Raw genomic sequence first — 16744 nt, 5'->3', positions numbered from 1 at the left:
GTGTCTGGGTCTATGTCGACCGACTGAGGTAAATGGGCGTTTTTACAAGCCCCTGACGGTGTCTGAGACGCCTGGACCGGTACTAATTTGTTCGCCGGCCGTCTCATGTCGTCAACCCACTTGCAGCGTGTTGACATTATCACGTAATTCCATAAGTAAGCCATCCATTCCGGTGTCGACTCCCTAGAGAGTGACATCACCATTACAGGCAATTTGCTCCGCCTCCTCACCAACATTTTCCTCATACATGTCGACACACACGTACCGACATACAGCACACACATAGGGAATGCTCTGATAGAGGACAGGACCCACTAGCCCTTTGGGGAGACAGAGGGAGAGTTTGCCAGCACACACCAAAATGCTATAATTATACAGGGACAACCCTTATATAAGTGTTCCTCCCATATAGCATTTAATATATATGTATATCGCCAAATCAGTGCCCCCCCTCTCTGTTTTAACCCTGTTTCTGTAGTGCAGTGCAGGGGAGAGCCTGGGAGCCTTCCCCTCAGCCTTTCTGTGAGGGAAAATGGCGCTGTGTGCTGAGGAGAATAGGCCCCGCCCCCTTTTCGGCGGGCTTCTTCTCCGGAGATTGTGAAGTCTGGCAGGGGTTAAATACATCCATATAGCCTCAAGGGCTATATGTGATGTATTTTTCGCCATACAGGTATTCTACATTGCTGCCAGGGCGCCCCCCCCCGCGCCCTGCACCTTCCGTGATCGCTGTGGGAAGTGTGCTGACAGACAATGGCGCACAGCTGCAGTGCTGTGCGCTACCTGAGGAAGACTGAAAAGTCTTCTGCCGCCTGGTTCCGGACCTCTTCAATCTTCAGCATCTGCAAGGGGGTCGGCGGCGCGGCTCCGGGACGAACCCCAGGGCGAGACCTGTGTTCCGACTCCCTCTGAAGCTAATGGTGTCCAGTAGCCTAAGAATCCAATCCATCCTGCACGCAGGTGAGTTGAAATTCTCTCCCCTAAGTCCCTCGATGCAGTGAGCCTGTTGCCAGCAGGACTCACTGAAAATAAAGAACCTAAAAACTTTTTCTAAGCAACTCTTTAAGAGAGCCACCTAGATTGCACCCTTCTCGGACGGGCACAAAAACCTAACTGAGGCTTGGAGGAGGGTCATAGGGGGAGGAGCCAGTACACACCATGTGATCCTAAAAGCTTGCTTTTGTGCCCTGTCTCCTGCGGAGCCGCTATTCCCCATGGTCCTGACGGAGTCCCCAGCATCCACTAGGACGTTAGAGAAACTACGGGTAGTTTTTTCACACCCCACATAATACCCTTTTTTGTGTACTTGTAGTATCAGAAATGTTCAAAACCTCCTTCATTGCCGTGATCATGTAACGTGTGGCCCTACTGGAAAATACGTTTGTTTCCTCACCGTCGACACTGGAGTCAGTGTCCGTGTCTGGGTCTGTGTCGACCATCTGAGGTAACGGGCGCTTTAGAGCCCCTGACGGTGTTTGAGACGCCTGGACAGGTATTAACTGTTTTTCCGGCTGTCTCATGTCGTCAACAGTCTTTTGTAAAGTGCTGACACTATCACGTAATTCCTTCCATACGACCATCCAGTCAGGTGTCGACTCCCTAGGGGGTGACATCACTATTACCGGCAATTGCTCCGCCTCCATACCATTTTCCTCCTCATACATGTCGACACAACGTACTGACACACAGCACACACACAGGGAATGCTCTGATAGAGGACAGGACCCCACTAGCCCTTTGGGGAGACAGAGGGAGAGTTTGCCAGCACACACCAGAGCGCTATATATATATATATATATACAGGGATAACCTTATATAAGTGTTTTTCCCTTATATAGCTGCTGTATTATTAATCTGCCAAATTTAGTGCCCCCCCTCTCTTGTTTTACCCTGTTTCTGTAGTGCAGGACTGCAGGGGAGAGTCAGGGAGCTTCCCTCCAACGGAGCTGTGAGGGAAAATGGCGCTTGTGTGCTGAGGAGATAGGCCGCCGAGAAGGGGGCGGAGCCTTTCTCCCGCTTTTTTACGGAAAAACTGGCAGGGGTTAAATGCATCCATATAGCCCAGGAGCTATATGTGATGTATTTTTAGCCATCTAAGGTGTTTTTATTGCGTCTCAGGGCGCCCCCCCCCCCAGCGCCCTGCACCCTCAGTGACCGGAGTGTGAAGTGTGCTGAGAGCAATGGCGCACAGCTGCGGTGCTGTGCGCTACCTTATTGAAGACAGGACGTCTTCTGCCGCCGATTTCCCGGACCTCTTCAGTCTTCTGGCTCTGTAAGGGGGCCGGCGGCGCGGCTCTGGGACCCATCCATGGCTGGGCCTGTAATAGTCCCTCTGGAGCTAATGTCCAGTAGCCTAAGAAGCCCAATCCACTCTGCACGCAGGTGAGTTCGCTTCTTCTCCCCTTAGTCCCTCGGTGCAGTGAGCCTGTTGCCAGCAGGTCTCACTGAAAAAAAAAAAACCTATACTTAAACTTTTTCACTAAGCAGCTCAGGAGAGCCACCTAGTGTGCACCCTTCTCGTTCGGGCACAAAAATCTAACTGAGGCTTGGAGGAGGGTCATAGGGGGAGGAGCCAGTGCACACCAGGTAGTCCTAAAGCTTTTACTTTTGTGCCCAGTCTCCTGCGGAGCCGCTATTCCCCATGGTCCTTACGGAATCCCCAGCATCCACTTAGGACGTTAGAGAAACATATATGAGACTATGATGGGTTTCATTAACACTACAGAGAAAGCAGAGTCACCTTTTCTGAGATTCCTGTGAGCCGGTCTTTGGTGCAATAATTGGCTTGACGGGTGGTGTGAACTTTGTGGGCTCGCCATCAGTAAGGAGTCTGGCAGGGGTCACAAATCCTTTGATTAAAGAGAGTAAAATTGATTATTTACACATAAACAGTTAATCTATTAATGAGTCCTGGTCGTGAGAGATACATTGGTCTGGTTCCGGCCTGTGTAAAGGCCAGTACTTACCGGCAGATGTGGGGAGAGATGTGTGCTGAGCGACCTGGGGGGGGGGGGGCGCCCAGCGGGTGAAGTGAGCAACCTGCTAGATCTAGCACCAGCGATAGCGATACGCGAGGCTGCGCATCGCTATGAGGGGTACACACAGAGTGATCGCTGCTTAAAATCTAAGCAATCTAGTCAGATTGCTTATATTTTACGCAGCGATCGCTCCGTGAGTACCCCCCTTTAGATAGGAAGCTTGGATTCAGTTATTGCATCAGCCTCACTATAAACAATTGGTAATATGTAATGTAATGAGTATCATACAGACTGGGGGTAATAACATTTTTGATTAGAAGTAAAATGACAGAAGAATTATTGGAAAAAAGAAAACAGGAAAATTAGTAGCGGTCAGCCTTGGAGAGCCACATGACCACAGAGTAGAGGGAGCATGGTGCCCTCCATCTGTTGTGGAACTATAGTTTCCAGAATGCCCTGCCACAGTTTTAGCTTTCCCTAATATCAAAACGGTGGCATGGCATGCTGGGATGAGTATTTGCACAACAGCTGGAGGGAAAGACGTTGAGTAGCCCCACCGCCTTAGCTCAGCATCTGAGGGTTGTTACCAGAAACTCTGCGCCGCGCTGCATGTGACATTGGGAAGGGGGGTATGGATGCAGATGGGAGAGAGAGGCCAGTGGGAAGAAGAATCCCAAAAAGTGAAGAAAAAACAATGTAAGAATATTTATTTAATCTTTTTTAAAGACCTGTAGTAGATAAACAGAAGAGGGGGGGTTATAATCTTACAGTGGGTTACTAATATATATTCAGGGTCACTGGGGGTGGGGGGGAGGCACCACAGGTGTGGTGGTGTGAGGCACAAGCCATTCCTCATACAGGTACGTAAGAATAATAATAATTTTATTTATATAGCGCTCTTTCTCCAACAGGACTCAAGGCACTTTGCAGATATCAAAAACAATGAACATAATACAGAGGATTTGAGTAATATAGCAATAGATCAGCAACACAGACATAAAAGAAAACCTTAAACACACAGGGGCAGATGTATTAACCTGGAGAAGGCATAAGGAAGTGATAAACCAGTGATATATGCAAGGTGATAAAGGCACCAGCCAATCAGCTCCAATATGTAAATTAACAGTTAGGATCTGATTGGCTGGTGCCTTTATCACCTTGCACATATCACTGGTTTATCACTTCCTTATGCCTTCTCCAGGTTAATACATCTGCCACACAGAAGCATAATCCATGATTACTGTAGGCATTTTGGGTACTAACTTCCAAGGGTTGTGTATTCCACCCTCACAAGGTACCAGGTGCGGCAGCCATCTTGGGCGCACAGCGTAGGATTACCCAGGGTGGAATAGTCTACCCCTAGAAGAGATGACACAAAATGGGGGTGATTTCAGAGTCCTAAAGTTCAGAGTAGGGTTCCAACAAAACCACCAGGTCCATGTATTTTTCATATCATTTTCCCATCCACAAGTGTACCAGATGGGGCAGCCATGTTGGGCGCACTTCGAAGGTTACACTGTGGGAGGTGAGCCATACAAGGGCCCAGTGCATATGTGGGAAAACTGACACTTGTGTAGTGGTATGATGTACCCTGTATGTAGGGCAGGGTGTGCAATCAGTGGAGGTAAACATTACAGGAAAAGCACACAGTGGGGTGGAAGAGAGGGGGATAAAAAAAAACAAAGGGGGTAAAAATTACGTCATGTCATCAGGCTCGGACTGACCCACAGGGGTACAGGGAAAACCACCGGTAGGCCCCACTGCCTGGGGGCCCCTCCTCCTCTAGGGATCAGGTTCTGGTCTGTGCACTTGAATTATATATTACACGTATGTTACCTTATACTGCACAGGACTATGATGTATTCTCTACAGTACATTGCTGTCATTAATCTGGCACATTATCATGCATGCACTAGCATTAATTACTTTATAAATTATCAAGGAGTCCAGACCAGGTACTCTATAATTGTTAGTCAAACCCCTTTGGAGGCTGTCCACACCTCTAATCATGGGCCCCTACCACTGCATACCCCCGGTGGGCCCTTCATGCTCCAGTCCGACACTGCATGTCATTTACAAGTTATTACACTGAAAAGATTTTTTTTTGTAATTGTCTTATAAATTATCATTTGCTTAATGGATGGTACTGACCCAATGGTGTGCATGGATTATACTTCAGCTGAGGAAGAGAAGGAGACAACAACTAGGAAAAGGGGGACAATGAATGGTGGCAGCCAGTGTAGGGGCTGTGAAAGAATGAGTTCAAATAACAATAAAAGAATGTGACAGTATAGTGGTGCAATAAATAAGGGAGTCAGAGTAGGGACGGTATCCGGACTCCAGGTCGACAGCACAAAGGTCGACACACCTTAGGTCGACTCACCTTAGGTCGACATGGACAAAAGGTCGACAGGAAAAAGGTCAACATGACTTTTTCACGATTTTTTTCTTTTTTTGAACCTTTTCATACTAAACGATCCACGTGGACTACGATTGGAACGGTAAAGTGTGCCGAGCGAAGCGGTAGCGGAGCGAAGGCACCATGCCCGAAGCATGGCGAGCCATGCGAGGGGACGCGGTGCACTAATTGGGGTTCCTGGTCACTCTACGAAGAAAACGACACCAAAAAAACATAAAAAACTCATGTCGACCTTGTTCCTGTCGACCTTTTGTCCATGTCGACCTAAGGTGTGTCGACCAATCGGCGTCGACCTAAGGTGTGTCGACCTTTGTGCTGTCGACCCTGAGTCCCAGACCCAGTAGGGACAATGAATGAAGGAGTCAGCATAGGGACCAGTTTATAGTGTGGAAGGGGGTGTTTAGCTATAGATATATGATATATACTCTCCCTGCTACCACGCACTATATACCCGGCAGGTTACACTGCAGCATGACACCTTACACCGCCCACCTCCTCCTATATATCCCCTCCTCTGTGTCCTCACCTGTCCGGTACCGGGCTAGGAGCAGTGACCTCCCGCCGGCCGCCGCCATGTCTGCTCCGGGCACGATGTAGTAGTGTACTGTACTACGCAGCGAACAGACATGCGCAATACTCGTGTCTGCTGATGCTACGCGAAGCCGCTGCGGACAGGAGAGTGACAGACGCGAAGCTGTGGTATTAGTGAGTACAGTGTGCGACGCGCGAGAGTTCCCTGTGGCAATGTCCCACTCCCTGTATAACGTGCACTGGTCCTAATTGTCACCTGCCGACTCCAGATTTCAATGGTTTACACATAGGAAATGTCCCGATTTTATTTTTTTAATTTTTTTGAATTGACCATTTTAATTATTGTATAAAATCCCCCCCATTGCTGCATATTATAGGCAGCTGCTGGTAAGTCAGTAAAGGACACTGGTGGTTTATATGTATATTAGTGTGTATAATGCACTAGGGCAGCATTATGTGACGTGTTACATGCAGGGGGGAGATGTACTAAGCCTTGAAAAGAGATAAAGTAACAGCCAATCAGCTCCTAACTGCCATGTAATGCTGGGCATACACGCTGCCATTATCTGGCCTATTTGCCCGATATCAGCGGATCCGCCACATAATTGCAGTGTGTATGCGGGCAACCGATCCAAAAATATCGATTGACCGGTAATGCTGGATTGTCTAGCATGTCCCTCCGAATTGATATTTGAAATTGTATGGTCGGCTGCAGTTGACAGTGTATACCCTACCGCGGCGGACATTCCTCTGTCCCGCCACACCGGAAGGAACGGGGAATTGTCTCCTCCCGACCGAGGGCGGAGCGCCGATATCACGTGTGATAGGGATAGCCATTGGTGGGTTATCCATCGATGGTACCATTGATGGATAGCCTTGATGGTGGGAAACCATCTGTAAGGGAACCATCAATGGTTTCTCCCATCGATGGTCACCCCCTACTTTAGTATTGAGCGGGCCCAGGAGCATGATTTTTCGGGTGTCGGGCATGTAGTTAAAAAATAGAAAAAAATTTGGTTATGTCATGCCATCAATGGAGGGAAACCATCTGGTTCTCCCCCATCGATGGCAAAAGTATTCTACATCGACTAAAAACCATTGATGATTAAGAATCATCGATGGTCAATGTGTGAAATCTCAGTGTATGTCCCAGATATCGGCAGGGTCAGATGAAAGGGCCTATCGTTCTGACAGGCATTTTATCTGACTGCATATGCCCGGCATTACACGCTGTGTTTGGAAAATGTTAGCAGGTGATTGGTACCTTAACTCTTTCCACTGTATCTCTCTCCAGGGCTTAGTACTTCTTCCCCAGGGTCCACAGGGGGCAGGAAGCTGTTCTAAGGTGTTGGTTATGGAGCCCTGTCCAGGATGACCTGGCTGTATGGTCTCCAGCCTTGTAGCTCCGCAGTTGGATAAGATCTTTCGCTGGCTCCCAATTTTATTTTTTGGCTCCAATATTTACTATACCACTCATTCTGTGTAAGTGCTAGTACCGACTCGGTGCTGTAGCTCTATATGTGTATATTGTATGTAACGACTGTCCCCTGTCTAGCACAAAACCTCTTTCTCCATCTTTTCTAAAACGTGATTTTCATTTTTGAAATGCCTAATTCTCAATGATATAAAAGCAGCCATTTTGTATATTGTTATGCATTGCTTACTGGTCTGCGGCATTGGTAGTACTGTCCTTCATTGTATCTAATAATGTAAAAAACTTGTAGACCGAATGCATATGGACCACATGGTGGTGTTGACGTATTGACTGTCTACCTACATACTGTAGATCTTCTCTACCACAGCCGAGGTCTAGTTGGAAGCATGGCAAGAGGTGGTGGAATGGTAAGCCTGAATGCCTTTTCAAGGTTCAGAGTTATCCCTGGTGCCATTACTAATGCATACCTCCCAACTGTTCCGATTCCAGTGGGACAGTCCCGCTATTCAGACACTGTCCTGCTGTCCCACCCGTGCGTCGCAGTGTACTGGGGAGGGGGGCAGTTGGGGAAGGCTTTGATCGCCTGTTGCTCTGCAAAGCAGCGAGTGATATCTGAATAGATGCTGTGGGCATGTGCATGGCATCTATTCAGTGCTGGGCGGGGGAAACAAGGAGCTGCCTAGAAAATGGGTCTGATTGATAAGGCCACACCCATCAGATCTGGTGCATGCCCCTTTAATGCCATCAGACCCACCTTATGCCCCTTTTATGCCATCAGACTCCTCTACATGCCCCTTATATGCAACTTGTGTCCTGTATAATGGGGGTCATTCCAAGTTGTTCACTCGTTATTTTTTTTCTCGCAACGGAGCGATTAGTCGCGCATGCGCAATGTCCGCAGTGCGACTGCGCCAAGTAAATTTGCTATGCAGTTAGGTATTTTACTCACGGCATTACGAGGTTTTTTCATCGTTCTGGTGATCGTAGTGTGATTGACAGGAAGTGGGTGTTTCTGGGCGGAAACTGGCCGTTTTATGGGTGTGTGCGAAAAAACGCTACCGTTTCTGGGAAAAACGCGGGAGTGGCTGGAGGAACGGAGGAGTGTCTGGGCGAACGCTGGGTGTGTTTGTGACGTCAAACCAGGAACGACAAGCACTGAACTGATCGCACTGGCAGAGTAAGTCTCGAGCTACTCAGAAACTGCACAGAGAAGTCTTTTCGCAATATTGCGAATCTTTCGTTCGCAATTTTGATAAGCTAAGATTCACTCCCAGTAGGCGGCGGCTTAACGTGTGCAAAGCTGCTAAAAGCAGCTTGCGAGCGAACAACTCGGAATGACCACCAATGTGCCTGATTGGGCTGTGCTGTATAATGGCACAGAGCTGTATTGTATACTAGGTATGATTGGGCTATGTTGTATACTGGCATCGAGCTGTACAGTATACTGGGCATATTATATGGCTATTCTGTATACTGGCACATAGCTGGACTGTATACCTGACATTATAGCACTGTGCTGTGTATACTGACACAGAGCTGTATTGTATACCTGGCAATATAGGTCTATTTGCTGTATCTGGCACGGAGCTGTGTACTGGGGAAATTGGGGGTATGTTGTATTCTGGCACAGAGCTGTACAGGGCATGATGGAGCTATGTTATATAATGGGCAAAATTAAAGTAATATACTTTGTTTGTTATCCCACCTGACTGTTTTATTAGATATACTGTAGTGTGCATTGCATTGTCAAATGATGCGTTTTGTTCTTTGGGTTTTTTTTTGTTTTTATCTACCTTGCCTGATGCAGTATACCCAATTACCACAATAGAAACATTTAAAATCTGTCCTAAATATCAATTAATAAGTAGGTCTACATATATGGTAATGAATGTTGTGTGAAAACAGAAGCTTGCAAAAGAAGATCTCACAGTTACCGTTCTATAAACCACAATGAAAGATCATACAGTACGTGGCAGGTGTCTGGGAGTTGGTGTTAGGTATGTTATGGACCCATCTGAGGTCACCATGACATTGTAGGTGGCCATGCATTTTGGCCAAACGTGATAATTTTTATAGAGTTAATCATAATTGTTTTTATTGTCAGTGCTTACAGTGTGCACCTGCATTTTCTTTTTCTGCATGTCACTTCTAGCTCACACAGCTAGGCAATTAATATTACAGCATTTCCTAACAATACTGATAATTAGTGGATTATTATAAGGTATTGCACTTTCTTAGGGGGCCTCATTTCCAGTGCTAATATTGCATCAATTTAAGACTTCATTTTACAGCATGCTTTCACCATCAGAGGGCACTGTTGCCCTTTAAATCTTGACTGACTTTTACGTCTAAACGAAAGGCTGGAGTGACTAAGGGGCCCATTTATCATGGATCACATATTGAATGCGATCTGGGCGGCAATCCTATCACTAGAGTGTATGATGCGGCACAGGCAGGGACAGAGGATCTGAAAGGAGCCCGTCCCTGCGATGTGCTGAGACGGCTGCCGAGGGGTCTGCACATGCACGGTCAGCTAAGGCCGCACAGCAAAGAGGCCACTTCTGGGGAGGGTTCTGGGGGAACCCTCTGCTGGCTACAAGTGCGGTGAGTGGCCCATAGACCAATATCGGGAATGTATTGCATTCCGGATATTGGTAAATCAGGCAGCATTGCTTCCTCCATCGAAACCTATGGGGGTGCGGCTAGTGGTGGCAATGATGGGATCGCAGCAGATATTTTTTTCCGGCTAACTGCAAATACAGATGGTGCCGCTCTTATCTACAGCGGCTCCATCGCAAACGTTCACTCCTGGCGTGACTAGGCGATCCGTCCGCCTAGTCACCTCGGGAGTGCGCAGAGACTCTTCCCATTCTGAGCGTCTCTGTCTGGGCGTGCCCGCCTGGACGGTGACGCTCTCCATTCAAGTGAACGGGCCCGACCAGACGGAGACGCTCACAGTATCCAGGCGTGGCTCCAACTGTAGCCGCAAATATACTATAATAAAAGGGCCCCTTAGCTCAGTAGTAGATGCTCGGTTTTCTGATATATTTTATTTATTAACATTTCTAAACGGTTATTTCTATAACTCCTGCATAATCCTTAATGCTTTACAATTTACAGACACTTGTTCATAAAACATTACGGCCGCTGTATACTGCGATAGTATGTGTGAGTGTTAGCACTCGTGCCTCCTGAAGTATAGCAATAAGGGGGAAGGAGACACCCACCTACCTATACTAGTGTCAGTGCTTTCTCGTGCAGTAATGATGATACCATAGTTGGCATTGCTGCGTCATAGAACTGAAGTCAAGGGTTTCATCTGTGTGGAGTTTGTATGTTCTCCTGTATCACTGTAGTAGATTTCTATTGAAGTGTTGTAGATGGACTGAGTTTCTGAGGTCTCGGGACAGGTCCTTGCTGGTTTTTTGGTCAGGATTTATTAAGAGGTGGTAGGGCTGTCCAAAGCAGAAAACCCCTTTAGGCATATCTCCCCAATTTTGTCAGGACAGTACCATTTTTTGGGACTGTCCCGCCCCCTGGCTGCTGTGTCCTGTGGAAAGGGGAGGTTGGGGTGGGCACTCTTAAACTCGCTGCTCTGTTTATGGGAGAGAGGGACTGGCGGCATGTCCAGCAGCTGCCAGAACTCTGGGTATACCCCCAACGTGACAAAAACAGGGGTATTATTCTTGGGCACGGAATTTCTTATGAGTCCACATCCCCTAATTTCAGGCGCGTGTTTGCAGCGTGCGCACTTGTCCCGCAATCCCCCATTGGGAGGTGTGTTTTAGGGACTGCTGAACAGGCATTTTAATAACTTTTTCTTCCAGCTTGGGTTTTAGGTTTGTGTTTATTGCAAGTTGAATTTCATGATCCATAACTTGATCCTTGCTTTTGAGGCATGCTGGCAGTTGTTGTTCCACCATAGCTGGCTGCCACAGGTGGTGCTTTTCTTTTTTTGTAGTGATTAAGGTATTAGGGCAGTGGCAGAGCCAGTGGGGTCACAGAAGGATCGACCTGTTCCCCAGCTGAAACGTGGCGCCTATGCCGGTCCAAGTGTCGCGGGAGTACTCACTACACAAAGAGCCTAATTCAGCAGGAGTTGTAGTTGTGCGACTATTAGCACAACTACAGCTCATTACACTAACATGCGGGGGGCCGCCCCGCACGCCAGGTCCTCCCCCATGCTAACATGTGAAGGCCAGGTCCTCCCCCTGCTGTGTGACATCATGCAGCCACTGCGGCCCACCCCACAAACGGTCCGGACACCCCTCTGTTGTCTGCGCCGTGCCCCTGAATGGTGCGTTGACGCCTACAAAACACTGCACCGATGCCATGTGTCCCCCCCCCTGTATGGACTTGGACTGTGATGGCAGTTTAAGTCCTCGTGCGTGCGCACAAGAGGCTGTGAGAAGAAATGTCATCCCTGCAGCTCCCAAACAATTGAATTGCACATTTTTGCAACCCCTAATGGTAGCTGCGAAAAAAAAAAATTTCATTTACCCCATTAAGTACTGTAAATGATGTCCCACAACGGTCGGGGTCCTTCAAGACAATGACTTTAATAATTTTACAGGAGGGATGATTGTTAGGGCGCGTTTGGCAGCGATATCAGCCTAACTTGTTAATGCATCTAAGGTGATGGCAGCATGGAGCTCACAGGAAAAATCACTGGCAAATACTCCCAAGGTTATTATATCTGTTCACTAATTCCAAATGCAGGATTATACAGGTGAGCAACTGCACATTTCTCCCTCCGGTGCGAGCAGCCAGTTCCATCGATAGACTCTAAAGTTCATTCATGGTGTATAGTAGCTTCCGCACTCTGGATAAGTGTTCCAGCGCTTCTTTATTACTGAGATGAATTGCTGATACCCTGCAATCACTTTACATTTTCTCCGGTACAGCTGCGGATGCTGAAGGAACGGGAGCCGCTGCTGTCTGTAATGATAATGTCGATATTATCTTATACCATAAAGCTATACCTTTAAACACACTCTTACCATGGAGCCGCTACGGCTGCTATACTTAATATACACTCTACGCACTTTGTACGCTATTTGCGTACAGAGTACCGTAGGTTGTGCGGACTTAGCGTACACACGTCGCGCTGGGTGTACAAAGTACGCACAGCGCACGCACACACTTTATAAACTTTAAACCTTGTTAGTAATGCAATGCAATGATGTTAACCTTAAACCTTATGCAGCGCTGATGGTATAAAGTACCCGCAGTGCGTACACACCTTATCAATACACTCTTAAACCTTATACAGTTAAATACACTTTAAACCTTAGCAGGGAAATGAGGACACAACACCGATATGTAGTTAACCGCTGGGTTCTAACGCCACAGTGGATTATTTGAAAGGGGATAACAATACAAATGATACACTACAAGGCTAACAAGATAAATCTACAACAGAATAATGGCTACAGTCAATGTACATATGTGAGAATATTCGCTTGCGCAACCTGGACCAGTCCTCCGCTCATCAGGTAGATAGCGTTCAGAGTCTTCTGACCAGCTAGGCAGCAATGGGCTTTTTATACACAACTTCCATAAACAATACAATGGTTACAGTAATCCCTTTGTTCATTGGACACAGAGATGCATCTTTACATTATAGGAGAGGTCATAGGTTGCTTTGAAAAGGTGGGCGATATCTTTCCCAACTGCTCTTGTCGGTGGTCTCCTCTGGATTCCCGCCGCATACATAATATACAGTAAATACAGTTTATATCTATATTCGACTTCTGCACATAACTATACGCAGGAACATGCGATCTTCCTCTAACCAACACCGGAATGTTACCCTTAAAATACCCTACAGCTGGATACTAGACATCGCCTTATAACCTTAGTCTGTCCCTTCCTATCATGCAAAGGCGAATTCCTTAGCCCTGGAATCATTTAAACTGTTGATACTTGCTGATGTGGTGCAGGGGGGCTATGTGTACAATGTGCACTATTTGGGTTAAATATGTAATGTTCTGATAACCTTCTATGCGCTCACAAACTCCGCCGTAAATACCCATACCACGCGCAGGATCGTGGGAGCGATCATACGCAAATTGCGGATATGTGCACGCACGCCGGAACAAGTGCACGCGCAGCGGGCGTGTGTGTGTGTGGTTAGTACATGATGTATGCATTACAATATTTTTCGACTTTGACAGTAATTATGTACCCCAGGATCCTCTGGGGCAGCACAGAAAGGCGGGCACATGGGCGTTGTACACAAAGAGACCGGAGAAAGCCTGCTATAGGAAGAGCGGAGGAGTGAGCCATGTAGCGCTGAACCAGCCGCGGCCACATGTCCTGGAAGTTTCTGGTACCGGCAGCGTCTGCCTGAGGTGTGACAGAGAGTCTGAAGTAATTCTCTAGAGATCAAGCTGCAAGTAAGAGAGTCTGGAACTTGTAGTGCCACAGCATGTTGCATTGCCCAGTTTATGCAGTTCCTGCCTTCCCGGGGATAAGCTATGTCCTTCTCCAGATCTTGAATTTGGTGAGCGAAACTCCTTTATTATAACTACTTGGTGTGATAAACAGTGCTACTATTAATCTATATAGCAGTGCTGCAACATACAGTTATACTGCAGGGGCCCATTGTGGGGAGGTACAGAATGCTGAAGAAAGGTACGACATACTACATCCTTACATAATCATCAGAACCATCCTGTCTAGAAAACTACCAGACGGGCAGCCATCTTGATTATTGGGGGTCATTCCGACCCGTTTTGCTGCGGTGCGAACGGGTCGGAACTGTGCACGCACGTCGTTGCCCAACGACAGCCGTCGCCGGACAACGACCAGAAGAGAGAAGAAAGTGATCGCTAGCGCGATCGCAAGAAGATTGACAGCAGGGAGGCGTTCCGGGGTGGATACTCACCGTTTTCCGGGCGTGGAGATCCGAACGCAGGCGTGTCCAAGCGTTTGGAGGGCGGATGTCTGACGTCAATCCCGGGACCTTCGTCGCTGGATCCGTCGCACAGGGTAAGTAAGTCTGACCCTGGTCTTGTTTTACAGGAAACTTTTTTAGCATAGCAGGGCTGCACAAGTGATCGCAGCCCTGCTATGCAGAAATGCACTCCCCCATAGGCGGCGTCTAGTTGATCACACGAGCAGCAAAAAGTTGCTACGTGCGATCAACTCGGAATGAGGGCCTTTGTTGGTATAAAAATGTATCATGCTAAAATAAAACAAAACAAACCGTCCTCTAGTGGATAAGAGGTGACTGATCATAGTGGGGTCATACCCCGGTCTTGCCCATTACTGTTGGCCTGATGGGGAAAGACGTTAGTGATCATTTACTGGTTGTGCAGAATGAAATTACGTAACAGCAATACGGTTCTCGCTATGCAATGGTCACAGCTTCCTGGAAAGATAGCATTTCAGTCTATTCTATATGAATATAATGGCCTAGTATTACCTGTTACTATTTGATGTGCTTGTGTTTATCACCTGCTGTCTCCTCATGTCCTAGAGGAAGAATACACATAATGACGCCGTGCTGCTGAAATCACCGCTCTGGATATTTCAGAACCGTTTTCCAGGACACGGATAAAGAGACATGAATTGTAATGAGTGTAAATGTTATCGCCTGCTCTTTGTCAAATGCTCATGCAAGATGCTTGTACTGGGCAGCGTTCCTGCAGCAAGCAGTGCATGTGTGTTTCCAGAATGAATGGAGTCATGACAATGGTCATACAAGCGTGTGACAGAGCTGGGCATATATGGCCTGATTGTGAGTCACACGTAATGCGAATGCAATACCAAACGCCCGCTGCGAAGGGAACGCTAATACGGCTATATGCCCGTATTCTGATTCCCATGCAAGCGCCACTCTCTTCCATTCGCAAATGTAGCCCTCGTCATTTTAATTTGTCCGATACACCTACCCCATGCTGGGTGCCGGAGACCCGACTTGGCTTTCCCTTTGCATATACAGGAAACAGTATACTGTGCACTTATTTTAGAGCAAAGCATGGTCTGGCCAGGAGGGGTGGCAGGGTATAGGCAGGGTATTCCCCAGTGGGCCCTCTGCCGGAGGGCTCCGCCCCCTAACCTATGTGGGCAGGGACCAGCCTGCGGAGCTGGAGAGGAGGAGGGTGGTAAGAGATCCAGTAGGGAGCGGGGCTACATGACTCAATCCTCTTACAGAGTGTGGTCAGGAAGGGGAGGAGCTAATGCAGTGCAACCTCCAGGCTTCCAGAGCATGACCGCCAGTGAGGAGAACTACCAGTCTGTATAAGGCATGAGGGAGATGGAACACTATTGTGTGGACAGGGCCGGTTCTAGCCCTTTTTGCGCCCCGGACGGGAAATAGGGGCGTGGTTCATACAGGGGGCGTGGTCAGTCACGCCCCCTGTACAGTAGAGTAGTTCCGCTAAAAGAGAATAAAAAAAATTAAAAAATGAATACTTCCTATCCCCGCTCCTGATTCCTGACCGCTGCAGACCTCCGCCGGCGCCGCTCCTCTCCTCGGATCTGGCATAGACAGACACTAGAGGTCAATTATGACCCCTAGTGTCTGTGTCAGTCTCACAATGCTGTGCGGTGTTCGATGACGTCATCGCGCACCGCACAGCAAAGGTCCTCTCCACGAAGGGAAACTAGATGCGTAGTGTCTAGTTCCCTTCACAGCGGGGGACACAGCGGGCAGCGGGGGGCACAGCAGTGGCGAATCTTGCCATGGTGCGGTGCCCTCCGGAAGGCGGCTCCCCGGGCAAAAGTCCTGCTTGCCCGTGGCAAGATCCGCTACTGTACAGTGTGGTGTCAGATGCCCTGTGTGTTTATGAGACACTGGGGTAGATTTACTAAAACTACTAAAACTGACAAATGGTGGTGTAGTCCATAGCAACCAATCAGGTTCTAACTGTAATTTCTCTGAAAATGATAGACACAATCTGATTGGATGCTGTGGGCAACACCACCACGTGTTAGAAACTTTAGTACATCTACCCCATTGTCTCAGTGAGTGTGTCTGTCTATACGTGTCTATCGGTCACACCCTGTGTGTATGTGATACACTGTTTCTCTGTGTCAGACCCTCTATGTATGTACTGTATATTTGTGTGTGCTAGATGTAAGGCCGTAAGGGCAAGGGTCACACTGTCCCAACGGGTAACTGGGCAGATCCCGATGGGCAGGGGTGTCTTAGGAGAGGAGGAATGTCTAGGCTAGAGATGAGCGCCGGAAATTTTTCGGGTTTTGTGTTTTGGTTTTGGGTTCGGTTCCGCGGCCGTGTTTTGGGTTCGACCGCGTTTTGGCAAAACCTAACCGAATTTTTTTTGTCGGATTCGGGTGTGTTTTGGATTCGGGTGTTTTTTTCCAAAAAACCTAAAAAACAGCTTAAATCATAGAATTTGGGGGTCATTTTGATCC

At 47.8% G+C, this 16744-nt stretch overlaps 2 protein-coding genes across 4 annotated transcripts in view; one reads left to right on the top strand and one right to left on the bottom strand.

Moving 5' to 3' along the window:
- Nucleotides 1-6001, bottom strand: part of MRPL19 (mitochondrial ribosomal protein L19) — a 33829-nt gene extending 27828 nt beyond the window's left edge. The window contains exons 1-2 of the mRNA XM_063915264.1: nt 5921-6001; nt 2738-2846 (exon numbers count right to left, since the gene is read on the bottom strand). Of these exons, the coding sequence (XP_063771334.1) occupies nt 2738-2846; nt 5921-5969 (158 nt within the window). The 5' untranslated portion in view covers nt 5970-6001. The remainder of the gene's footprint in view (nt 1-2737; nt 2847-5920) is intronic.
- Nucleotides 5954-16744, top strand: part of LOC134908966 (protein eva-1 homolog C-like) — a 600054-nt gene continuing 589263 nt past the window's right edge. For 2 of the 3 annotated variants that reach the window (XM_063915260.1, XM_063915259.1), the window contains exon 1: nt 6106-6312. The gene's annotated coding sequence lies outside the window, so the exon portion shown is untranslated. The other variant, XM_063915258.1, reaches the window with a different exon arrangement.

This window comes from Pseudophryne corroboree, chromosome 4 (assembly GCF_028390025.1).
Source record: "Pseudophryne corroboree isolate aPseCor3 chromosome 4, aPseCor3.hap2, whole genome shotgun sequence".
Classification (NCBI taxonomy): Eukaryota; Metazoa; Chordata; class Amphibia; order Anura; family Myobatrachidae; genus Pseudophryne; species Pseudophryne corroboree.
The sequence above is the reverse complement of the archived record's forward strand: the minus strand, read 5'-3'. Positions and strand labels throughout refer to the sequence as shown.